Source organism: Phanerochaete carnosa (genome assembly GCF_000300595.1).
Source record: "Phanerochaete carnosa HHB-10118-sp unplaced genomic scaffold PHACAscaffold_2, whole genome shotgun sequence".
In the NCBI taxonomy this organism is placed as follows: domain Eukaryota; kingdom Fungi; phylum Basidiomycota; class Agaricomycetes; order Polyporales; family Phanerochaetaceae; genus Phanerochaete; species Phanerochaete carnosa.
In genome coordinates, this window is record NW_006767629.1 from 2353800 (window position 1) to 2376212 (window position 22413).

General features: G+C 52.5%; 7 protein-coding genes and 1 non-coding gene across 8 annotated transcripts; 1 reads left to right on the forward strand and 7 right to left on the reverse strand.

The window, feature by feature from the left end:
• The first annotated feature begins 20 nt into the window (after positions 1-20).
• PHACADRAFT_t22 lies at positions 21-114 on the forward strand. Its single transcript has one exon. It is a non-coding gene; the product is annotated as a tRNA-Leu (tRNA).
• A 1379-nt stretch (positions 115-1493) lies between these two features.
• Positions 1494-2582, reverse strand: PHACADRAFT_249975 (uncharacterized protein; the record flags this gene model as incomplete). The annotated part of the gene is made up of 4 exons (XM_007391962.1): positions 1494-1761; positions 1820-2049; positions 2103-2259; positions 2391-2582. The coding sequence occupies 4 exons, from the start codon at positions 2577-2579 to the stop codon at positions 1495-1497; spliced, it is 843 nt and encodes a 280-aa protein (XP_007392024.1).
• A 213-nt stretch (positions 2583-2795) lies between these two features.
• Positions 2796-4151, reverse strand: PHACADRAFT_170038 (uncharacterized protein; the record flags this gene model as incomplete). Its single annotated transcript, XM_007391963.1, has 4 exons — positions 2796-3263; positions 3335-3670; positions 3730-4049; positions 4109-4151. 4 exons carry the CDS (start codon positions 4149-4151, stop codon positions 2892-2894), a joined length of 1071 nt encoding a protein of 356 aa, XP_007392025.1. The 3' UTR covers positions 2796-2891.
• A 296-nt stretch (positions 4152-4447) lies between these two features.
• PHACADRAFT_249980 (uncharacterized protein) lies at positions 4448-6260 on the reverse strand. The gene is made up of 6 exons (XM_007391964.1): positions 6086-6260; positions 5983-6033; positions 5064-5926; positions 4930-5013; positions 4763-4876; positions 4448-4707 (listed from the first exon to the last, which is right to left on the reverse strand). The coding sequence occupies exons 1-6, from the start codon at positions 6184-6186 to the stop codon at positions 4637-4639; spliced, it is 1284 nt and encodes a 427-aa protein (XP_007392026.1). The 5' UTR covers positions 6187-6260; the 3' UTR covers positions 4448-4636.
• Positions 6261-6542: 282 nt separating this feature from the next.
• On the reverse strand, positions 6543-7344 carry PHACADRAFT_249982 (uncharacterized protein). The gene is made up of 2 exons (XM_007391965.1): positions 6737-7344; positions 6543-6683 (listed from the first exon to the last, which is right to left on the reverse strand). The coding sequence occupies exon 1, from the start codon at positions 7294-7296 to the stop codon at positions 6760-6762; it is 537 nt and encodes a 178-aa protein (XP_007392027.1). The 5' UTR covers positions 7297-7344; the 3' UTR covers positions 6543-6683; positions 6737-6759.
• Positions 7345-7876: 532 nt separating this feature from the next.
• Positions 7877-13696, reverse strand: PHACADRAFT_205682 (uncharacterized protein). The gene is made up of 3 exons (XM_007391966.1): positions 10910-13696; positions 9459-10856; positions 7877-9330 (listed from the first exon to the last, which is right to left on the reverse strand). Exons 1-3 carry the CDS (start codon positions 12503-12505, stop codon positions 8500-8502), a joined length of 3825 nt encoding a protein of 1274 aa, XP_007392028.1. The 5' UTR covers positions 12506-13696; the 3' UTR covers positions 7877-8499.
• A 2876-nt stretch (positions 13697-16572) lies between these two features.
• Positions 16573-19185, reverse strand: PHACADRAFT_114271 (uncharacterized protein). The gene is made up of 3 exons (XM_007391967.1): positions 18769-19185; positions 18234-18720; positions 16573-18183 (listed from the first exon to the last, which is right to left on the reverse strand). Exons 1-3 carry the CDS (start codon positions 19149-19151, stop codon positions 17173-17175), a joined length of 1881 nt encoding a protein of 626 aa, XP_007392029.1. The 5' UTR covers positions 19152-19185; the 3' UTR covers positions 16573-17172.
• A 14-nt stretch (positions 19186-19199) lies between these two features.
• On the reverse strand, positions 19200-22273 carry PHACADRAFT_205686 (uncharacterized protein). The gene is made up of 6 exons (XM_007391968.1): positions 21728-22273; positions 21466-21678; positions 21282-21409; positions 21140-21231; positions 20821-21087; positions 19200-20765 (listed from the first exon to the last, which is right to left on the reverse strand). The coding sequence occupies exons 1-6, from the start codon at positions 22184-22186 to the stop codon at positions 20560-20562; spliced, it is 1365 nt and encodes a 454-aa protein (XP_007392030.1). The 5' UTR covers positions 22187-22273; the 3' UTR covers positions 19200-20559.
• Positions 22274-22413: the final 140 nt, after the last annotated feature.

Genomic DNA, 22413 nt, shown 5'->3' on the forward strand with positions numbered 1-22413 from the left:
TGAATCTCGAGACCAGGTAAGGCGAGATGGCCGAGCGGTCTAAGGCGCTAGTTTCAGGCTTATTGAGCAAGTTACTAGTCAGAAATGGCGTGGGTTCGAATCCCACTCTCGTCAGAGATGCGGGTTCAATTCCCGTTCCGCTTTAACTTTTGGTTTTCGCTTGGAATGGTAGCTTCGATAGGCAGCCGGCTATATGTTTGTCTTTATGCAGGTTGGCAGCACAGAAATCAAGCAGGTATATATATACAGTTCCTCCGGTACATGTACTAAGTCCTCCGCCTCTTGGAGTCCCATACTTCGTCGTTGTCTCGTTCCCTCTTCGCACTATTGCTGCGTTCTGATTCTCTCCTCATTCGCTCCCTTAAATCTTGCGTACGAGACTCACTGGACTGTGCTAAGCTCGCGGCGGACGGTCGTGGGAAAGAGACGCCTCGGACCTCGCTTTGCACTGGTCCCAGTGTTCATGTTAGGGTGGGATCTGATGTGCGACGAGAATCCGGAGGGAAAGAGAGAACTCACGTCTCTGACTTCCGTGAGGGTCTGATCCAAAAGGCTCTGTGTATGATGGCGCACGCGCTGGTGCGGAACTCGGCTGTCTGTCTCGGTGAAACGACCATGACTCCATCCCCGTGTCAGGCCTCATGCTCCGTCTCTCATCTAGATGTAATATAGCCTCATCAGAAACTATTCACTTAATCGAGTAGTCCACGCACAGGCTTGCTGAGTTCCACGTCCTGAACTGCCACGATCGTCCCCTAGGGAGCGATGAGTGCATGCATAAGCCAATGGGCCAGGACAGATGCCTCACTTCGATGGCTCAGATTCCTGTCGAGAGGTTCAGGCTTGATTGTTCGCTTTCGCTGCAGCTCCTGCTGGAACGCTAGCACAGCAGAGCTGGGGGCTGAAGATTTTAATTTGGTCAATTTTTGCCCAGAGGGAATAAACGCTGAGTGGTACCTGCTTGTGGGTGTGGCGAAACGGCAGCTATTCCATGCGATGAGAATTTGTACATAGCTTACGCCGCTGAGGAGCTCACCCTCCTGAATTCTCAAGTTTTGATAATCGTTAAACTCCGCGATCAGCTCTGCACTGGGTTTGTGGGGTTCGCCTTTCATAGGCCGCTCCTCCTTCGTGGCCGTTGCGCTCCGGGTTTGCTGGTACTCCTGGAACTCTCGTATCAGCTCGGCACTCGGTTCGCTTTTTGTGGTACGAAGCCTCTGGATTTCTTGCAGCTCTGCAAACTCCCGTTTGAGTTCGTCACTGGGTCCCCAAGGGTCGGCCTTGATGGAAGGGTGAGCAGCCTCGTGTTTCATTGCTGTACCGAGTTGGGGAAGGCGAGATTCTGTAGGTTCAGCCTTGAGGAAGCTCGCGGCAGCCTCATCTACAGGGAGTCATGTCTACTTTTCCGAGTAGAATCACTCAAGACCAACCTTGTTCGTAAGGGTCGAACTTGCTATTGTCGAAAAGGTTGACTGATTGAGAGTTAAACGTATGTCACAAGCTACGTTGAATGGTCCAGAACATACCTCCGGTTTGTTGTCGGGTATCAGGTGTGGACTCTGCGGCCGGTGTATTGGGTGGCTTGCGTTGACGTGCGGCAACCGGCTCCGCCGTTGGGCTCCGAGTAGATGATAATAATGGCTCGTCGGGTCGTGCTGGGTGCTCTTGGCCTGCTGCTCGACGTGGCTCTGGTTCTTCTTCGACTTTTGGTGCCATTGCATAGGCAAAAGAGTACAAAGACCCCGCCCGAGACTGCCCCGTCTACATAGAGCGAGCAGTTAATTACTGTGCGAACGTGAGTCGATTACCTGAATTGCACCTGCGTGGCAGAGTCGGGTAATGCAATTCTGGGTTTCAATGGATGTACTTCTGCTTGCGGCTCAGGATCTGCTGCCTCTTCACGTGGTCTCGGTATAGGAAGTGCAAGGTCTGCGCACGACAGCCTGTGCGGCTCAGCAAAAGTAGGCGGGAAGTACGGCTGCTTGAACGGCACTCTGCCAGCCCAGCGTCGAGGGTCGTCTAGATCAATTTCGTGGATGGCCCATTGATCTAGATAGTAGATCGGCTAGGGCGGAAGAAGCCATCAACGTATGAAGACCTACGGTTCTCAGGATGTCCCTCTTTGCGGTAGTTGAAAGCGAAGATCTGAGAGAGCTCCCGCTCCGCGTCAGACTTCTTGAGAAAATTAGGCCAATAATGAGCACCCAGTAATGGTTTGATGTCAACATCTTGTGAGAACTTGACAACGAGGTCGGCCCTCTATGGCACAAGCAAGAGGTCAGCATGCTTGGAGCCTTATAGTGCCACAGGAGGGTTAGTGTTCGCAATCGGATTTCATGCTATTCTCTTTTTTCTAGTTTACTAGAGTGGCCAGAGTCGATCTGACGTACCGTGTTGCGACTATATATCGTCTCAGGGTACGCTGCTTTGTTCAGAGCGTACCTCATCCATGCACCAACTTCCTGATAGTATGCATCATCTCGGGCACCACCGAACTTGCCATTTGGCCATGGATTTTCGATAACGATGTATCTACATCCCGGGTCATCGAGATAGGGTGGGCCCTTCTTCTTCGGCATGAGCAGTGTCAGCGAGCGTAAACTGGTCTGTGATATAATAGCATATCCTGCATGAAAAAGAGAGACGCTATAGTCTGAGTATCACATACCCGTAAATTATGGAGGAAAATAGCAGGAAAAGAGGTGGTGGAAAGCAGATCGTTCGACCTCAAGGTCAAGGGTCGCGTGACGCGTCCCACGAGATTAAGCGCATAGTAATCGCCTCAAACACTGGTAACCAATAAGAAGGGAAGCTGCTACAGCCGCAGGTCAATTCATAATCTATAATACTTCTACACGCAGCGATACCCATGAAATTTTTGAAGAAGACAATTACGCTAGATCCTGAGTCAAGACGTAGCGGTACCTCACTTCGTTGCTACCCATTCCCTCGAGAGCTTTCTTCGCATCTTTCATCGGCAACTCCTCGATCCAGGGCTTAATGCCCTTCTCTGCAGCGAGCTTTAGCATTTGCATGCACTCTTTCTTGCTGCCAATGGCGGAGCCTCCCACGTAGTAGCCGTTCGGAACGAGATCGAAGGCATGCAACGTAGGGAGAGGTTCGTCCTTGTCCGGCAAACCGACAGTGACAAAACGGCCATGGACGTAGAGCATAGAGAGGAACTGTTTGATCGGAAGTTGAGGTGTGGAGTCCATGGTGGACACAATGAGGTCGAGCGAATGTGCGTGCGGCTTGGCGAAATCCTAGCGGAGACGGGGAGGTCAGGGTCAGAATGTACCCATAGCGACAAGGACTCAAGCAAGCTGTGACATACCTCGTTGTTGGTGTCTATGACGTAATCTGCACCTAGTTTCTTAGCGTCTTCCATCTTGTCTGGCGAATGGGTGAACGCCCAGACTTCCGCGCCAAGCGCCTTAGCGAACAGAATAGCGTAGTGTCCGAGACCACCAATCCCAATGACCCCGACTTTTTTTCCAGGACCGGTGTCGTTGGTCACAAGAGGCGAAAAGACGGTAAGACCACCACAAAGCATAGATGCGGCATAGCGAGACTCGATGCCGTCGGGGATGGGAAAGACGAATTGCTGGTGAGCGCGAATGGCGGTCGAGTATCCTCCTTGTGTGACAATGCCATCAGGGTACACCGAATTCTGAATACGGCAGTCAATGCATGCGTACAGAGCAGCGCATATAGTTAGCCATGACCTACATAAGTGGAGACACCTTTCGGGCAGTAGTTCTCCATCCCGTCTTTGCACTGCTTACACTGCATGCAACTGCCAATCTTTGCACCAACGCCGACGCGATCGCCAACTTTTATGTCTTTGACGTTGTCGCCTACTCTAACGGCATGGCCAACGATCTCATGGCCAACGACTAGTGGCAGCTTGCTCTCACCCCACCCCTGCTTGAGCGTGTGGAGATCTGAACCGCAAACACCGCAGTGGGTGATCGTGATCTCGACGTCTTCAGTGGTGAATTTCTTCGGTTCAAAGGTGGTGACCTCCAAGTCGGTGAAGCGCTTAGAGTCTACGCAAGAACGACCAGTTAACTTTTGACGTAAGGCGCGCATGCAGCGGAACACTAACCGACGAGGGCATAGCCCTTAAACTCAGGGTGGTCATTGGCCATAGAGGTTACTAGGTGAGCAAGAAGAAGACGACGGAGAGAACTGGAACACTAAGGAAGGCTCTACTTGTCGTTTCCGCTTTTTATAGGGGGGACGAACGACAGATCGTGCTCTTCGTGAAGCCACAGTGACATTGATGACGACAACGTCCACTGGCAGCCAATCGAGCGATTACGTCGATTGGCAAAGTGCGTAGGCCAGTTTCTTGGCACATACTCTATGGGGGATCGAATCTTGAGCGGGAAAGCGAAATAACTTAACAGTTTGCAGACATTACAGAACGCTACAAGGTATGGCATCTGACCATGTTAGATTAAAGCCTGTGTCGGCTGGAGATCTAGATTACACTCAGACTCAGTAGAAATTATACAATAGACGAGGACAAATGAGCGCGTGTCCGTGAACATACGATGCACAGACTGGTTAATGCAAGGGTCACGTCCTAAAGTCCCCGTGAGGGTATCTACATGAAGAGGCATATGCCACTCTATGCGCGCAAGTCGCGGTCTAGCTCTTTGATTAACAGATCGTTAGTAGCCTTGGGGTTATCGAGATAGACTACAAACGTGATACGTGTCAGGTCAAGAGAACGGACACGATAGGGTAGACATACGGTGGTGTCCGGCGTGTGGGACGATGTACATCCTGCCTTGACCATTGCCTGACTTGCGGAGGTTCTCAACAGATTTAGCACCGCCCTCGGGATCCATCCAGTCGTTATCGCCGTCTGAGAAACATGTCAGCTAACGCAACACACCGCATGAATGAACAAACACCCACAGATGAAGGTGACAGGGATCTTGAGATCGTGAACTCGATCGACCATAGGTCGTCGCGCATGTGCTCCCGGAGCCAGTAGGTGGGCTATCGAGTGTTAATTACACTGCACGACTCAAACAACTGGGACAGCTTACAGATGCAGTATTCACCAGAGCCTTTCATCAGGGTAATGTTGAGTATATACTCATGCATCGCTCGGGTATCCTCCATACCCAAGCCAATGAAACGTCGGCTGGAATACTTCCCGACAAGCAATGGACCCCAAAGTCCTGTGGCACGAACAACTTGGAATGGACTCCAGCCTTCCTCCCAGAGGTAGGTGAACAACTTCCTGGAGCGGCTCTCCTTGCGCTGTTCAGCTCGCTGACCAGACCGCATGGATTTCACGTCCTCCGCGCTCGCTGGTTCCGCGTGGTCGTCGTCCCCAGAGACTTGCAAGTCGGCGACTTCCCTCGAGTACACAGTCGTGTTCGGATCTCGCGGTATGCCGGCAGGCGAGAGCAAGATGAGCTTGCTCACACGAGTCGGATGCTTCAGAGCGTACGCAATGCTCAAGTATCCGCCTAACGAGTGCCCGATGAGGGTCATGCGCTCAAGTCCCATCTTCTGCCGCCACTCCTCCAGGGAATCGATGAAGAACGACTCTGCCTCGGCCACGCGCCCATCGATATCGTCGCGCTTTGCCTTGACAGCAAAGGGCACTCGAGCAGATCTCCCCATCCCGAGCCAGTCTACCGCGAAGACCGAGGTGCGCCGCCTGCCTGCCCAGTCGCCTAAGACAGGAAAGTTCTGGAAGAAGAAGCCGAGGCCGGCACCGTACCCATGCAGGACAACAGCCGGCGGGGGAGCTGAGGGTGAGGCGGCGTTCGGAGTTATAGAGAACGTGTTGATGTGGTGTTTCGGATTGCTGAGTTCCACCCGAGTACTTGTGGCAACAACAGGATGATTAGCAGATGTTGGCGTCGCAGATTCCGTCGAACGGAAGTAGGGCAGCTTCCTGTGCATATGTCGCCCAGTGAGCTGGAACTGTTCTCTTGCGATGCACGTGCGTACCTCAGTAGTCTCTCTTCACTTGCGGCACTCTCCCTCTCCCCCGCAGACCACCTGAACAGTGCACCAGTCAGGCCTGCGCCTAGGCCATCGAGACATTACTCACCAGCTCTTCACACTGGACAAAAACGTCGAAGGAATATCCTTTGCCGGAGGTAACGGTAGCGGCATGGCATCAGACACCACCGCCGCTTCCGCCTCGGTCATCGTGGACGCCGCAGTAGCCATACGTATAGCTGAAGTAAATCGAAAGAGCTGTCGTGAAGCTATGGTCTCTATAGTTCTAGTGAAAGTGTCGTCGGTGGGTATACAGGTAGTGGATTAGGTTGAAGGGTCTTTATTGCCCGCCTGCGCAGCCATCTTTTCACCTGCCGCATGCCGGTGCTGGACGTCAGCTCAGCACAAAGCATGGATCGGCCAATGACACATTTCCGATGACAGGCCTTATATCACGTGACAAGATTCACATTTTAATATTGGACGAGCCAGGAAGACGAGAGCAAAGCGAACGTATTGACAGGAGATACGAGCAGAAGAGCTTAAGCGTTGTGTGATAGAATAGAGGGAGGTAGTCTCTATGCGGGGATAATCATTCGAGACAGTGCTTTGCTGAGAGCGACAGCGGTGTTTGGTGCATTGCACAGGTGCAGAAAGTGTTTCCAGTGACTTTGGTTCCAAATGGAATATAGCAAGAGATATTATGGCTACGATGTTGAGCTCAATATGCATGCGGCGAGTGACAGTCGAACCAACTCACGAACCCAGCAACATCCAAGATGTTTATGTCCGGCGAGCTTTCTTCGACCTCGTTCCGCCAATCTTGATATTTGTATTGTCGGTTACTCGCGAAACCAGCGCACGAATATGAGCAGCCTCTGTAGCCAGCAGCGCCTTCTGTACCGCGTCCCGCCCCCGTGCAAATCCGTTGAAGCACACCTCTAACGTCATACTGCCCCCATTCCGCGCAGACTCCTCCTCAATGCGCTTGAACGCCTTGATCGCGCACAGGTGAGCCGCTTCAGCAGTTCCCCGAGCCTTGTGCTTGTAGCCAACCTGGCCGCCGCTCACAGTCATGAGGGGCGAGCCGTCTGGTCGCGTAAACGTGACAATGTTGTTGTTCGGGGTTGTGCGCACGTACAGAAAGTGCGTGTTCCTCTCGCGTGTTGGGGGCACCGCAGTCCTGGCCCGAGAGAGCGGGTTTGGGGCGGCGGACGGATAGGCACTTTCTGGGCCTATTGGAGGTAGATCATCGAGCTCCGAGACTGACTGCTCTGCGGTGTAGTCGTTGAAAGATTGGCTGCCGGGAAGGGATGACATTCGTGCAGCCAGTACTGGCCGACCGGATGAGCGCAGCTGCGGTATTCGAATAGTTTTTAGGAGCGACATCGGGATGAACAGACAGCAGATAGTCGGGTGAGGATGTCTTCCCGTCGTATTGGCGTAACGCGCCGACGCGAAAGACGAAGTTGAGGAAGGCCTGGACACACAAACGCCCGTTGAAACTCCGCCGCGCGAGGTCGTTTACGGAGGGACACGGACATACTCTCATACTACCAGCTACTCGGATTGCTCTCTCGAGTCTCTGCTCAAAAGACAAAATGAGCGTATGTACTGACTAACAGCTATCATTAATATCCGCTTATGCCGACGCCTCCGGGTTTTCTTGTAGCTCGCAAACACTTTCTACAACGCCCTGGTCAAGCGTAACAGTTAGTATTAGAGCCATTCTATCGCAATATTCTCTTCAGCTGTCCTCTCGCCTCACCATTATGTTTCTCATAGGTGTTTACGTTACGACCATCTTTGCCGGCGCGTTCGCGTTCGGTATGGGCTTCGACGTCGGCATCACGAGCTTCTGGGACCGCTGGAACCAGGGCGTACGTACATCGTATTAATTGACTCTACATCGTACTAAGTGGCCTTGACGGGTGTACAGAAACAATGGAAAGATATCCGCGACAAGTATGTCACCAAGGAGGAATAAACATCCGGCCTGCTGAGGCTGCATTCCCGCCTCGACACACGTCCTGTTTACTCTACTTGCATCAATAGACACCGGCCGCATATTCCAGCCCATCATGACTGCTGATACTGCCTGTAAAAGCGGTGCAACTTTTGGGTCTATCGGTCACCTGCTGCTACTAGCGAAGCCCCGAGGTAGAGAAGTGGAGGTGGAGAAAAAAGACCTCGTTCCTGCTGCCTAGCGGTCACCTCACTTAACGTCGTGACACCCTCCGCGAGGAAGGCTGAAAAAATCTAAGTGCGATGCTTTTGCATTGACGAAATTATACGTGCGTGATTGTACATGCGCAGACCATAAGTAAATCTAGTCCAGAATGTGACCAAATGATAAGAATGAGGACGAGCATGACAGCAGAGGACCTGGGCCAGGTGATATGCAACAAGAAATATGATCAAATAAAGACGGTTAAAGAAGGGATGGCAGGACGACAGCACAGAGTGAGGGTAATGCCAAAGAAGATACGGAAGAACCAGAAAGGAAGGTATATGCTCTGGTTATCAAGTCGAAATCATCCCGAGGTCAAGTTCCTCGCTCGGAGATCCAAAGATCTCCTTGAAGATCTCTTTGCCCTCGAGTGACAGTGGCGGTAGTTGCTCGTCGTTCGCGCCAAGGTGGTCTCGTGAGACCTTAATCCGACGCAGTCGCTCGTCATTCCAAGTCTTCTCGAGGCTCTCGGAAAGATTCATCAGGCCAAAAAGGAAGCCGCGGTCGGGCTGATCAGGATAGTGTGGTGGGAAGCGCGCGTAGAGCAGACCGGTCTCTGGGTCGACTTCGGCTTGGTATCCCTTCCCGCTCGTAACCTCATCCATCTTGAGATAGTCCGGCGGCGGATATGGGAGCCAGTCACGCCCGGTGGTGGTGTGCGCAAAGTCCACAAGGCGGATCTGGACCTCGCCACGCTTGCGGCGCCTGTCTCTGCGGAATGACACGGGTCCGACAAGTAGGTCCTCGCTGCGCGATCGCCGTAAGCTCTGTTTGGGTTGCTCTGAATCGGGCGTACGACTGTCGAGCTGCCGTTCAAGCGACTCGCCTCGTTTGCTACGTGCGGAAACGCTCTCCATGCTTGCGGAGCGGAAGGCTTCCTGGGCGTCGTGGTCGCCATCGTAGATCATGAGCAGGCTGCACCCATAGAAACGGAAACCCTTGAGGCGGCTGATGATCCGCGCGAGGGCATACAACTTGCGGAGTATGACGGGGATCTGGTACACGAGCAAGCGCTCGCCATCGTGCAAGAAAGACGCGAGCACGGAAGGGAAGTCTTCGGTGCGCACTTCTCGACCCTTATACTTGTCTTGGGTGATGTACGACTGGGTGGAATGGTTCCAAACCTTTCAGGAACAAGCATTATCAGTCAGCTTCAGTCCAGACCACGAGAAAAAGTACAGGCTGTCTAGGAGATTATGGGTCCATATGACAGCCGCACATATATAGATTGCAATCAGGAGCTGAAACTTACCTGCATGCCACACACCCTGACTCCAAGGGTCCGACTCGTGGTCCTATCGCACTTCTTGCGTTGGCTCTTTTTCTTCAGAGGCGTAGCATCCATACCATACTGCCTTGTACCCATTTTCAAATCCAGAACACAAGAGTGCTTCAGTCGCCCCGTCAAATCCTCCATCAGTATGAAATGGTTCTGCCTCGTAACAGAGCCGTCCATCTCACGGTGACCAGGACCCGTGAGAGAAGTAGGATGTTCTGCGGGTACGTGTGGTTCCATGAGGCGGTGCGGCGACGGATGATCCGATGTCCTAGGCGAACTATGCCTCCTCGACCGGGGCGTGTATGTGCTGGCGGTATCCCCCGCCTCATCCTCCCGAGCAGTATGGTACGCCTCGAACGGGAAAATGTCTGACGGCTGCGTCTCCAAGTGATCATCACTCTGCACACGCCGCAGAGCCGAGCCGCCATAGAATACGCCCTCTTCCATGCGCAGCCTCTCCACCTGACTCAGCTTCTTCCTCCGTGTACGCAGGGCCTCACCGCCCAAACCTGCACCCTCGCCTTCGGCGTCTGCGACATCACCATCGTCGTCGGTGCGGCTACGACGTCGCCGACATAATCGCCGCAAAAGAGTGCTGAAAACATGATCTTTGAACTTGGTGTTCACCATCGTTGACCCTCGACCACCGCAAAGACCTGGCGGAAGGCTGCTGAACGACAGCTCGTGTGACCGCAAAGACCTGGCTAGAACCGCTTCAGTGTCGGTCTCAGACACCCGGAATGAAGCGCGAGGTGTGGTGCTGGGACTCGGCGGCTGGGTGCGCGATGACAGTCTCGGTGAGTTCGTGGGAGTGGGGACATCAAGATCAAGTATCTGACTCTGCGCAAGCGGGCTGGAAGTCTGCTTAACACTTGGTGCACTGAACGACACAGCCTGGTTCGATACAGCGGTCGATGCGAGGTCGGGGCTGGAAGCGGTGTAACCGTTCAGGTGATGCCGATGGAGACGACGACTAACGAAGCTAGGGCCCATGCTCGCCGACTGCGACAAGGCGCGCCCTCGTTGACCACGCAACATCCACTCGGGAACGATATGGCGATTGCGATCAAGGACAACCTCGGGCAACTCTGCTTCACCAGTGTCAGTCGCTTCCCCTTGATCATACTCGTCGCCCGAACCGTTGCCACGCCCTTGCTTCGGCATGATTGTCAGGGCACCCGACGCAGACTTCGGGAAGCTCGGACGGTGTAAATGCGATGCCATCGACTCCTTGGGCGGCGAGCCAACGGCCCGCGGCACTCGTCGATAGCTAACGAGCATAACACCGAGGTAGCGCGGAATAAAATCGAGAAGCGGCGGCGCTTCGCGCTCCACGGCCTCGTAGAACAGGTTCTCCCGAGAAACCAGAGGCTACACTCAGGTTAGTATGAATGTCCGCCCAGTGGAGCCATCTATTAACTCACCTTGCACACCGCACGCTTCGTGAACTTGTAGATAGCGGTATGGCCGCCGACCTGGTTTCTGAACGGGCGCAGAGGTATATGCGGAAGGCTCTCCTGCGAGAGGTTGAATGTCCAATCATCGGGTAGGTCGTGGTGAAGAGGCTCATCTCCCTGGCCCAAGTCAAGATCGTGAAAGCGCGTCAAGGGACCACCTTGCTGCTCGTCATCCTCATCACTCGGGTGCCTCACAATAGGCTGGGGTACTGGACTTGTTCTCGAAGGCGACAAAGGGAAGGGTGATGAAGTAGAAGTGGAGGTAGTGGTCGCCACGGAGGCGGTTTCCCATGCGGACTCGCTCTCGTCGTCTGAGGACCAAAGCGATAACGAAGGAGGCGGTGGAACAATGGATGCAGGCTGGCGGCGAGATTGAGGGGTGAGCGAAAGAGGAGAGGAGGGACCGCTAGCGGGCTGTGGTGATGCGCCTTGCGGTACCAAGGCAGGGGGAGGGACTGCATGCTCAGGAGTGGACACGAAAAGTGAGCTGGGCAGTAAGGGCGATAGTTGCTCTTCAGCATTGGGGAGAGAGCAATGCGCCCGAGAAGGCTGTCCTCGATATAACGAAGAAGGTGGTGTACGGTCATTCCTTTCCTGGTACGTCGTGCTCAACGAGGCAGAGCTTTCACTAGCAGGCGGGCCCGCAAGAATACCGTCCACTTTGTCTTCGGGCCAAAGTGGGCGCTCTCGTGGCCGGCCCCGACCATCGTCCTGGTTCGCTGCGACAGTGTTGCGCCACTGGACTAGGTCGCCAAGAGCCGTGTCTCGTAGCGAAGCTTGTCTCTCCTTCCTCCGCCGACTGTCCTCTTCCCGCGTACTACTCATGCTTTCTCGCGTTTTAACCCGTTCTAGCACGGTAGTGCTCTTCTCCCTTCGTATGGCGGCGGCTTCACGTTCAGGCCAATCGGACCGCTTGACAAACTCAAACTGGGGCTCGCCGACATCATTGAGTTTCTGGAAAGACCCACTACGATGACGCGAGGTTGAAGAGACAGAGCGGCCGCTCTCAAAAGGATTCGGTTGCTCAAGGCTGGGGGTGGTGACGGACTCCTTGAAGAGGTCGAGGGAAGCGGCGACCTTGCGTCCAATACCCGAAGAGGTGGAGGGCGGATGGGGCTTCCACGGTGAGCCGCTCGAGGACGACGAGGACGAAGCAGAGGATGAACGTCTAGACAGGGGTCGCTGGGTAGCTGGAGGGCCCTTGGAGTGGAGAAAATCGACGGGAGCGGTACGAGACGAGGGTAGTGTTAGGGCCCTATCCGATGGTTTTCGGGTTGCCCTGCGGCGGACAGGAGACTGGGGGGAGAGTGGACCGTGCTTGGTTTCCGTGCCAGAACTGTCTGATTCTGACTCATAGTAGTCGTTCGATCGCTTTGTGGGCGACTGTAGCTTGTGGGAGGCGGCGCGGCGGGTGGAAGGTGGGGAAAATGGAGGCCTGTCCCTGGCCTGCGGGGGATCAAACGCGAGGCGAGAGTGGGTAGGAGTCGAGGCCGAGGTAGAGGGCGAGGGCGGAAAACGGTAGGATGGTTGCTCCGCGTGGGGACTTGCTGGGCGAGGCCCCATGAACTGTTCGAGAAAACGGACGGGTGACAACGGGAGCGGACTTGAGAAAGGGCAGGAAACGGAGGAGAGAGAACTGACCTAAGGAGAGGCGAGGATATAAGTGCTTGGTGCACCGGGAAGACGTAAACGGAGCGAGCAACGTTGGTGCAGATCAGAGATGGTTTGGATTCGGGGAGATGGAGGAAGAGGGAATATTTGTTTTCTCTTGTTTTTCTGCGGCCGCAGTGGAGGTGAGCGAACGGGTGTGTGTGTATCTCTGGACTCGAGGCGGTCGGGGCAATCAAAGCCTCTGCTGCCAGTGACGATATGGGCATCCCTCACAGGCCTCACACGTGGGTCCGTACCGAGACCCCGTGAGCCTGCTGACAAATCATTTCCCGCCCCGGTGCTCTCCCCTCCTGTGCAAAAAACATGGCCGCGACCCCCGCTGTTCACTGCGTCTGCCGTCTGAGACAGTCCTCGAAACACCCTCGACGCCGTCTGCGCAGCAGCCCTCACAGCGTTCTCGGTGATCTGGGTCTTCCTCGAGCCTGGCCCCATGCTGCCGTACGTAACGACGCACGTTTGCACCTCCACGATCTTCTCGTGTCTTTCCGTCCGCCCTCGTTCCCAGCCGTTGCTCCATCCAATGGCCTCCTCACCCGCATCGGACCCGCTCCTCGCCATCGTCTGCCATTCGGGCCACCTCCCTATCTGAACCTCGCCCGCTTCTCCCCCGTTCTATTGCGCGAAATTCCCTCTCCCCCAACTATCGCCGGCCGAACTGCAGAGCACCTGCTACCGTACGCTCAGAGGCGCCTCGTTGTGGCCAGCGACGCGCTCGTTGGGGATTGTGTGTCACATTGAACCCAATCTCCGATTTTAAACGCACACACGCCAACCTTTAGCCTTTTTCTCCTCGAGCGTGACGTGCAAGCACGTTTATGGGACGCGCTTTGCTATTCGCCCACAGTTCGTACAGGCTCCGGTGACAGCTTGGCTTCCAAACGTGTGCCATCCGGTGTCTGCCGCGCTCGTTCTCTTGTCGCATGACTACGGACTTGACATGCTCCCACGGACATCCTCAATGGCTCAATAATGTTTGACCTCCATCCGTGATGACAAATATTTTAGATCACAGCTGAGCAGGCTGCCTCCTCTGTACTTCTCATGGTAGAACAAGTTCAATCTTATCAATTAAGTTGTATCAAAGCTATAGCTGTAGTTAACAGCTTCATCAAGGTTTAGACCATGTTGTGATTGCTAATTGTTATCCACTGGAGTTTAGAACAGGCAACAGTGAAGTTATCTTACAAATTTGAAAGCAGTGGAGTAGCATATGTACATATTTGAGCTTACCAATTTTTGTATCACTGTACTGGTAGTGAACAGTAAATAACTCAGCTATTGGTTTGCTCTATAAAAAGTAACCATTTTTGTACCTTATATACAGAGCAGAAACAAGTTTTGTTTAAAGTATAAAAGAACCTGGAGAGAGAGAAAAGGCAGATTATAAGTGCTGTGCTTATTTAATATATAAATATGGTAATACTACAATAAGCAGGATTGCACGAAGTACATATGTAACTATATGAACACATTAAAAATTCTAATTTAGAAGCATTATAGATAAGTGTGTGGTAATAGCTGCTTTATAAGAGGCAACATGTAACATGTGACCTAATACTTAATCAAAAAACTGCTTTGGTAGCAGTGTGATGGCAAACAATAACTTGTGTGAAAACTAGCAATTGACTAGCTGTGACAAGGCAAATCAGAAACAATTGTAATGGTGTGTGATTGGAACTTGACACAATACATTTTTCATTTTGCAAGAGAGATCTGTAAATACATATAAATATCATTGTAACCTAGGACAAATTATGACAAATTACCTTTCTAAAATGCTTAAGCAGGTATGCCACCCTTGCCATGCTTTTTAACTCACACAATTACAATGAAGGTATGCATATATGTACTTTATATGCATCATAGAACTTACATGACACACAGCCACAACAAAGTTTACCTCTGTTTCTCATACTCTGAGCATTTTCTGGCATGTCACCAGTTTTCAAATATCAAAAACAAGAAAATGTTATATTTTTGTTCTATAATAGAGAACTAAAAGAATAAAACAAAGGGAAAAGATATATAAAAAGAAAAGAGCAATTTTTCAGCATAAGCAGAATATAAAAAGGAAAGTCCAAAAGAGATATCTAGTAAAAAGGTGATGGCATCAGGTGCCACCATCAAAAAGTTGAGCATAGCTGTGTAAACATCAAGTTACAGTGATGTGCAATATTGCTACCATCGTGGTAATTTGAAATGAGGGCTTTTAGCTATTGGCTAAAGTTTATTCTAATATTAGGCTTGGCATTGGAATTTCAAATAAAGTCACCTGACTGTATCAGTCAGCATGAAGTATTAGGGGTCATGAAGTATTAGGGGTCCTAGCACATTTATATATTAAGAGCTTGATTGAGAAGTGAAGCTTGGCAATATCTTTCACACTCTGCAGCAGTTTTGTATTTCATGTCAGTATATTTTTCATTAAATCCACCTCAATAGCTGGTGGAGCCTAGTTTGAGCACAAGTGTATATTTTAAACTTGATTAAAATATTACAGCTACTAGCACCAGTTATATGGATACAGCTACTTCTTCAACATCTACCCTACATGCTTGGACACAAGATGTTTCAAGCTCTCATCTGTTTCATACCAATGATGGTATAGAAAGTAAGTGAACATAACTTTATTTATGTTTAAAAAATTTAATTGTTGCAATGAACTAGAACTCAGCCTTTGTTCATCTGTGCCTCATCAGAGCTCTTTTGCAACTTACCAAAGTGATATATTTTTATGCATTTTGCTATAAATACTTGTGCTAATTGCATTTTTCCAGATTTTACCAATACCTCAGTTTTTGCGCATCCTGGCACAACTTCAAATCACTCACACTTTTACTCTCCTCGTATATCTTCACCACTTAATCCACATGTGAAGCCACTAGAAACTGGAGTGCCTAAACAATCAAAGCAAATTGCAGAGCCCTCTTTATATCAGTCTCTCTTGAAAAAGCGCCATCAATCACAACTCAAAGAACTTCAATTCATGTTGACACCAAGCAGTGACCAATCACCAGACCCTTCCATAAATGTCAGTAACTCTCATTGCTGAACAATGCATCAGAGGTCTCGGCAGTGACATTTCTTCTTTGCAGATCTCAAGACCATCAGTTAATAATCAGCAAATCTCTCAGGATCAGCACCACCTCATCCTTCAGTCATCATTGCGCCATGTTTTTCATGCCCTATCTATCCCAGTCAACTCTCCTATATCTGAGGTGCCTGCCTTTAACACGATACAAAGTGTGACAACAGGCAATCCCTCAGGCTCCCAGAAGCATGGCACAACAGCTGGAGCAGTGTACTCTGACACACAAAAGGCAGACTACCCATCCACCGGAGCAGCCACAGGTGGCGAGGAAGATCATCTCAATGATCAACTTCTGTGCAGCATCCAGGATCCGGCACCCAACCCAGTACTCACTTCCTCCAAGTCTACCACTCCTGATCACCCTAAGAAGCAGCACTCCATCTTCCAGAAGCCTTTAAAGAGGCCAGCGCCAGTTGTCGATATCATTGCCAGAGTCAAGCGTCCTCGTCCGGATAACTGGAGCAACACGAAGCGTACCGCAGGCCCGCGTCCAAGCGAGATGCTTGGAGGTAGACTGCACCGCGGGAGGCAGCCTCTGCCTGCGAACCGACGCATGGAGTTTGGGAAGGACCGTGTGGCCAAACCCCTAGAGCACGTTACTGGCCACCACAACGTCACCGGACACCGTAAGGCGTCAGATGCAATGGTCGAGGACTGGGTCGAGCGGTTGAAGACGTGCTTCGAGGCCGGCGCGAAGGCCGCTAGTGGCAACCCCGAGGCCAAACGCACCTATCATGCTGCCCTCGCGCATGCGGTAGATGCTGCCGAACACATGAAGACGTCCGTAAGGAGCATGGGGATCGAGGTCATCAAGGTAAGCAGCGTCCTATTGGTCGTCTCAGCGGCAGCGATGCTAACAGGCGGCGATCGAACTCACAGAGGACCCAGCTCTATGCACACCTTGTCACGTTCAAGGGCTACGAAGTCGACGATCAGTGGGAGAAGAAAGGGTTAGACTTGGTGCGAGTCATTGAAGAGGTTACGAAGGTGGTGAAAAAGAGGCTGGTGGAAGGCATGCAAGCGCAGAAGCCGCAGTAGACGGACTCCGCTTGGCGTCTTACAACACCGCGGCGCGCATTTGGAATACGAAGAATGATATGTTCCACTGCTTCTGCATGACTCTATTTCCATGTTTCCTTGTTTAAGATCTCAAAATTAGTTCGAAATATACCCTACATCGTTTATGCAATAATTTTTGTCGACATCTATACACTGTCCTGTAGTCGCACATATGATTACTTTCCGAGCTCAACGTAAGTTGACCAAGGATACGTCCATTAGATGACCACTATGATACGTTGCTGAATAGGCGTGGCTAAGATACTGAAAAGACCTGGTCTTGTGTGAGGCTGTCGCGACCATCACGAAGGAAAACAGACAGAGTCAAGGCTAATAGTACACACAAACGTACCCAAACGAGAGTGCTCTAGTGAAAGTCTATGAAATGTGGCAAAATGTCTCCATGTGCTCAACAACGATCAGGGGCCTCTTCGTCCAAGCGTGGTCGCTTGGCGACACGAGCATCCTCGTCCTCGTCATCGTCGATAATAATAACCGGAGACTCTGCCCGCTCCGTGGGCGGCTGTAAGGAGGCCATTGGCGGAGCCTCGGGGGTGCTGCTCTGCTCGGGCTTCACCGTGCGATTGGGGAGGGGAGTCATGACAAACAACCCTTCCGATGCCTGTGATCGAGTAGGACCCTGTGATCCTCCGCCTCTCGGCCGTCTGCCGCGCCCCCTGCCGCGACCTCGACCACCCTCAGCCCTAAGTTTCTCCTTGTAGAAGCGCACGATGTAGCCCTGCAGAATCTCGAGTGCTTTCTGGGCGCCCAGGGCTTCGAGGTCGCGGAGCTGCTGCGGGGTGAGATGCGAGAAGATCGTTGGGTTGAGTATGAGAGTATTCTGGTGCAGAACAATGGGCTTAGGATCAGCGTTAGAAGCCTCGGGTGAAGATGAAGGGACAGCGCCAACAACTATCGGAAGACGGACAGACGGAGGAATGGGAGGGATAGAAGACGCCTGCGCGGCCGGCGAAGCTGACGCCTGCGCTGCTGCCGGCTGTGCGAGGCCACTCACGCCGGGAGTGGGCTGTGTCGAGTCCGGTGGCGGAAGAGTGGGCGCTGTGTTCGCCGGAAGAGGAAGTGCAGGCGTCGGTGCTGACTCGCTTCTCGTAGGTAGAGGACTAGCATTCATCGTGTGGCTGAAAGATGTCTTCAAGATCAGGGGTGTAGACGTCAGTGGGGGAGGAAGTGGCCCTTTGGCGTCGCCTTTCACACTGCGCTTCAGCGGAGGGTCGAGAGGAACACCTTTGCCTTTCTTGCCAAGGCCCTTCGCCTCAGCCTGCTTACGAGCCTCCTGTTCCTCAAACGTGTGCTCGAACTGGGGATCCACTGACCAAAGGGCGCCCTTGCCCTTCTCGTCTGGGCCGCGTTCGACTTTCTTGAATGCACGGTTGGAGGAGAGGTTGTGTCGTACAGAACTCTGGGACAGCGGTCAGTGAACTTCGACTGGGGCGAGAGACAGTCACGAACCTCCCAATCCTTGTCGGAATACTTGTACCACTCGTACGAATCCTGTATCCATTGGCAAATGTCCTGAAGTGACGCTCGCCCGCTAAGAGCTTTGATGGCACGGTAGCACAGCTGTGCGTAAGTGTACTGTGGCTTCGGTGGCATTACGTCCGGTTTGACTCGTGGGAGGGCATCAGCATCTGGCTTCTTGCGCTTCTTATTTAGCTTCAGTCTCGTTATAGAGTTCGAGTTGGGTAACTGAGGTTCCGGTAGTGGTGGAACCTTCTCAGGTGGTGAGGGTACAGTGGCGGAAACCGGCGGAGAGTTAGGCGGAATGGAAGAAGGCGGAGAGATAGACGTTACATCGATAGACGTAACGTCAACAGACGGCGAGCGTGGCCGGTGTTCGACCGACGAATGAGAGCTAGGTGAGGGCGAATCCTCGGGCGGCGCAGGAGGTGGGGGCAGGACAAAGTGGAAAGTGCGCGACGCTATTTGTATTTGCGACCTACACAGGAATGAGGCGAGCGCAGTAGATACGAGTGGGCCTACGCACCTGTCACCCAATGGCACTCTGCTACCACTCCCAGACCAGACTCCGTCAACCCAAGCGCCGTTTCTGCCAACCACGATGAGAACAAAACGCTCTTCGTCTTCGTCATACTCGATCTTGGCGTGAAGGCGTGAAACACTCTTGAGCGGGCCAAGATCAACATCAACCTGAGGACTGTCGGATGTAGATGCGGTATTTGCAGGGATGCAGCGCCGTCCGATAGTGACGTTCAGAGTTTGGAGATAATAGGTGAAGTTAGGGAAGACAAGGCTGTAATATGCGCTAATCTTGTCCGGTACTGGCTCCTCGTTGGCGAACGGACCATTGCCGACTACTGCGGCAGCGGCAGAGGGGGTATCCTGAGGAGGAGCGACGACGGCGGCCATGGGTGCCTGGTGGTGGGCGAGTAAGAGGAGTTCGACTCACTCAAGAAGGAGGCTGCATTTGGACGCCAGCTGCTGCCCGGCTATCCGGTTTGAACTTTGGGCGCCAACCAATATCGGCATGCAATAGCCAGTGATCGACCCCGTGTTTGTTCGAGCGACGTTCGAACCCCAGCGACGCACGTTCACAGCGGCGGATGTCACGGTCAGCGTCGACCTAAATGCCCCTCGGAATGACCTCGAACACTCGTGGCAAACGTTATCGTCCCCAACTCTTGTTAGGCGCCGACCGGTCTGTACTGTGACGAACGCGCTCGGCATATGCATGACTGTGTCCTCCATCCGAGCTTGCCAGTTCAAACTGCTGAGATTGCTCTCTGTCAACGTTCCCCACCACACACCGCCGGCACTTTACTAGAATGACACAGACTGTAATGACAGCCAAGGAAGAGGTGCAGCAGGAGCTCAACACTCTTGCTGACAAGGATGTCGACAGTGTGGACTCGGATGTCCGCTACATGGCATACGGTGCTCGTCTGAGGACGGCGCTGCGTGCAGGTTCCCGGTACATTGCCTACGTAAGTGCCCCGACACCTCTGTTTCGGGCATCGACAGAATTACACTCAGACCAGTGATGTCGGAGAAGCTTTTCGGCCAGTTGTCCCACCGGCGGTAGTAACCGCAGCATACGGGATTTCGTGGCTTTATCTTGCGGGGTCAGTGCATACGTCGCATCAAGATCGTCAGCCTTGCTCATGTATCTATTCTTCGCAGAGATGTCGGCTACGAGGCGTACAAAGCTCACCGCAAGGGCCCGTCGCCCGTCGAAGCCGCGCATTTCTCGGAGCCTGCTCGCATCGGAATGGTCTGCGCCCAACGTGCAGCCTTTCAATCCATAGCATCGATGTACCCGTTATCTCCCTCTAACAAATGACTCCTGCGCTGATCTTTGTTATTGCCGCGCCAGGGCTCTTCCTGCCTTCACAATCCACACCGCCGTGAAGCAGGCGAAGAAGGCATTCGTAAACAGCCAGAACCCCAGGGTCAAGACATGGGGTCCAACTGCAACCGGTCTTGCTATCGTTCCAATCCTACCATACTTGTTCGACAAGCCGGTAGAACATGTTACGGACGCCGTTTTCGAATGGATCGAGCGGAAAATCATAGAAAGCCAGAGCTCATCATCCAGGACATCAGAGCTATGATCTCATACCTGTCATCTGTGATATCGCCATTCCGCAGTGTTTTCCCAGAATTGCCTTCAAGTGTGGTGAGACAGGGTACTCTGTTCACGACCGAGCATGCTTGACACACTGTATCTAGAGTATTCCGTGATGTATAGCATGGCGAATTCACGAGTATCGCAACATACAATGCAATAAGCAAATGAGCCGCTTACGAGACGTTCTATTCAAGGCAAACGGTACAGTGCTAGAGGAATAGAGCTGACCGAAGTCGCCGGAATGATTCCGACCTCGGTAACTACTGCCGTAATGGACGTAGGGGGAGTTAGGTCGTAAAGCGGGTTCAGAATCTCGAGGTGCGGCTCGTTCGTGAGCAATAGCGCTTCCCGAGGCTTGGCCAGGGGATACGGTGTCAAAGCATCACCTAGGGGACCTATAGGGAACAGTTAGATCGCCATGTGGCGGAGAGCCAACGATGTTGTACTTACCTAGCTCGTTTTTTGTGAAACTATCCAATTGGACACCGGCGGAAAATTTGTAGGTCTCGCAGCAGACGATGAATGGTATCGAGTGTTGCTTGGCCATCATGGCAACAAGAGCTGTTCCAGCTCTCGAATACACAGCGCCGTTTCCGTGTATCGAATGTGCTCCTACAATAACTGTGGACACCTCCGTGATGATAGAGCCCAGCGAGGGGAGAAGAAGATATGTGCACTGGATCCCTGCCCGCGACAGAACGGAAAGAAGACGTTTGCCTAGGTCTCAAATGTCAATCATGCCAAGGCGCACGCCGCGAAGGCACCTTACCTTCCAAGAGGGGTCTTGAGTCTGCGACAATCACCGAAAACTGCCGCCCTTCAGCGTGTGCTGCCAGAAGAACCTTCTCAACAACTGAGGAGCTGTGATAAATATTCAGCAGAGAACAAGTAGTATGCTATTGAGAGCATACCGCGAGTAGGTAAGGATGACATCCCCATCCTTGATTTTCTTGCAGCAGCTCTCCTCAATGATGCCGTCTGCAGCAGTGATACGCTCACTGATGTAACGGTCGATATTCTGGCATAACGCGTCCTTGGCCTAGATGCGGGGAAGGTGGACAGAGATATGCTTATTAATCAACGTACTGTACGGACAGGCGATACGAGAACGGAGGGGTGAATACGAACATCCTGCTCCGGAAGATCAATGCTCGACTTGCTGATATCAAACTTGAGTTGACGAATTGCATTACCCATGGTTATAGACATGGGACGTGCAGCAACTAGATGGCTAATTTGTGGTGAGAGGTGGGTCATAAGGTGACGCGAAAGCGTAGTATTCGGAGGGGTGACATAGTCTTGGATGACCTGCACATCAGTCACACACTACGCTATGATCTGAGGGTAGGTTGCGTACAATTTTGAACGCGTTCAGAGTAGCAATACACCTCGCATTCGCACCCGTGATCTTGAACTCAGAGAACTGGAGTGCAAGGCGCAGGATTGCCGGATGGATCTCTCCCTTGATGATAGACACCCGTTTTTGCGCACCGAAATGCGAAAATATGCGTAGGCCGCGCTGGTCCCCTAGGGTGGATTCGTGAGCAGTAGTAGACCGGCCCATGTCCTTTGGTTTCGGCGTGACAGGAGGGGCCCTTGGGGAGGCGTCCGCGTTTTTATTCGGTTTCTTTGGAGCCGAGGCAGATGTGGAAGGCTGGCCTGAAGCCTTCGCTGTAGCCTTTGCAGCGCGCTGACATTCCTGGAGCTCTCTCCGCTCAGCTCTGGTCATTTCCTTCTGGGACTTCGGTGGGGGTTTTGCAGAATCATGATGCGGTCCGCTCGGTGGCTGAACAGGAAGTGAGGGGGGAGGTGCCATGTCGATGATATGCGTGCAGTTAATGTAAGAGACTTCAGGTTATGCAGACAAGGATTTGGCAAACCAGGTGATAGAGACAGACCGAGTCAGAGCGCAGGCTAGTTAGACGAGTCAGAGCCAGCGTTGATTCAATCTGGCCGAAGATCTTCCCACGTGCTTTCGATAACTCGATTACGTCAGCCTCCCCAGACCTAGCGTCTCGGTTGGCGAGAGTCAAGCGTCAAGGT

Bases quoted from the DNA above. Each gene is read 5' to 3' on its own strand.
- PHACADRAFT_205686 (XM_007391968.1), bottom strand. From the start codon at position 22,186: ATGGCACCTCCCCCCTCACTTCCTGTTCAGCCACCGAGCGGACCGCAT. The intron at 21,410-21,465 runs GTCCGTACAGTA...CCCCGCATCTAG, and splicing joins CCTCCGTTCTCGTATCGCCT to GCCAAGGACGCGTTATGCCA. The intron at 21,232-21,281 runs GTATGCTCTCAA...TATTTATCACAG, and splicing joins GTCATCCTTACCTACTCGCG to CTCCTCAGTTGTTGAGAAGG.
- PHACADRAFT_249982 (XM_007391965.1), bottom strand. From the start codon at position 7,296: ATGTCATCCCTTCCCGGCAGCCAATCTTTCAACGACTACACCGCAGAG.
- PHACADRAFT_249980 (XM_007391964.1), bottom strand. From the start codon at position 6,186: ATGACCGAGGCGGAAGCGGCGGTGGTGTCTGATGCCATGCCGCTACCG. The intron at 6,034-6,085 runs GTGAGTAATGTC...TGCACTGTTCAG, and splicing joins TTGTCCAGTGTGAAGAGCTG to GTGGTCTGCGGGGGAGAGGG. The intron at 4,708-4,762 runs GTATGTCTACCC...TCACGTTTGTAG, and splicing joins CCCACACGCCGGACACCACC to TCTATCTCGATAACCCCAAG.
- PHACADRAFT_205682 (XM_007391966.1), bottom strand. From the start codon at position 12,505: ATGGGGCCTCGCCCAGCAAGTCCCCACGCGGAGCAACCATCCTACCGT. The intron at 10,857-10,909 runs GTGAGTTAATAG...ACCTGAGTGTAG, and splicing joins CGAAGCGTGCGGTGTGCAAG to CCTCTGGTTTCTCGGGAGAA. The intron at 9,331-9,458 runs GTAAGTTTCAGC...TGTTCCTGAAAG, and splicing joins TCAGGGTGTGTGGCATGCAG to GTTTGGAACCATTCCACCCA.
- PHACADRAFT_114271 (XM_007391967.1), bottom strand. From the start codon at position 19,151: ATGGCCGCCGTCGTCGCTCCTCCTCAGGATACCCCCTCTGCCGCTGCC. The intron at 18,721-18,768 runs GTGCGTAGGCCC...ATTCCTGTGTAG, and splicing joins AGAGTGCCATTGGGTGACAG to GTCGCAAATACAAATAGCGT. The intron at 18,184-18,233 runs GTTCGTGACTGT...CCGCTGTCCCAG, and splicing joins ATTCCGACAAGGATTGGGAG to AGTTCTGTACGACACAACCT.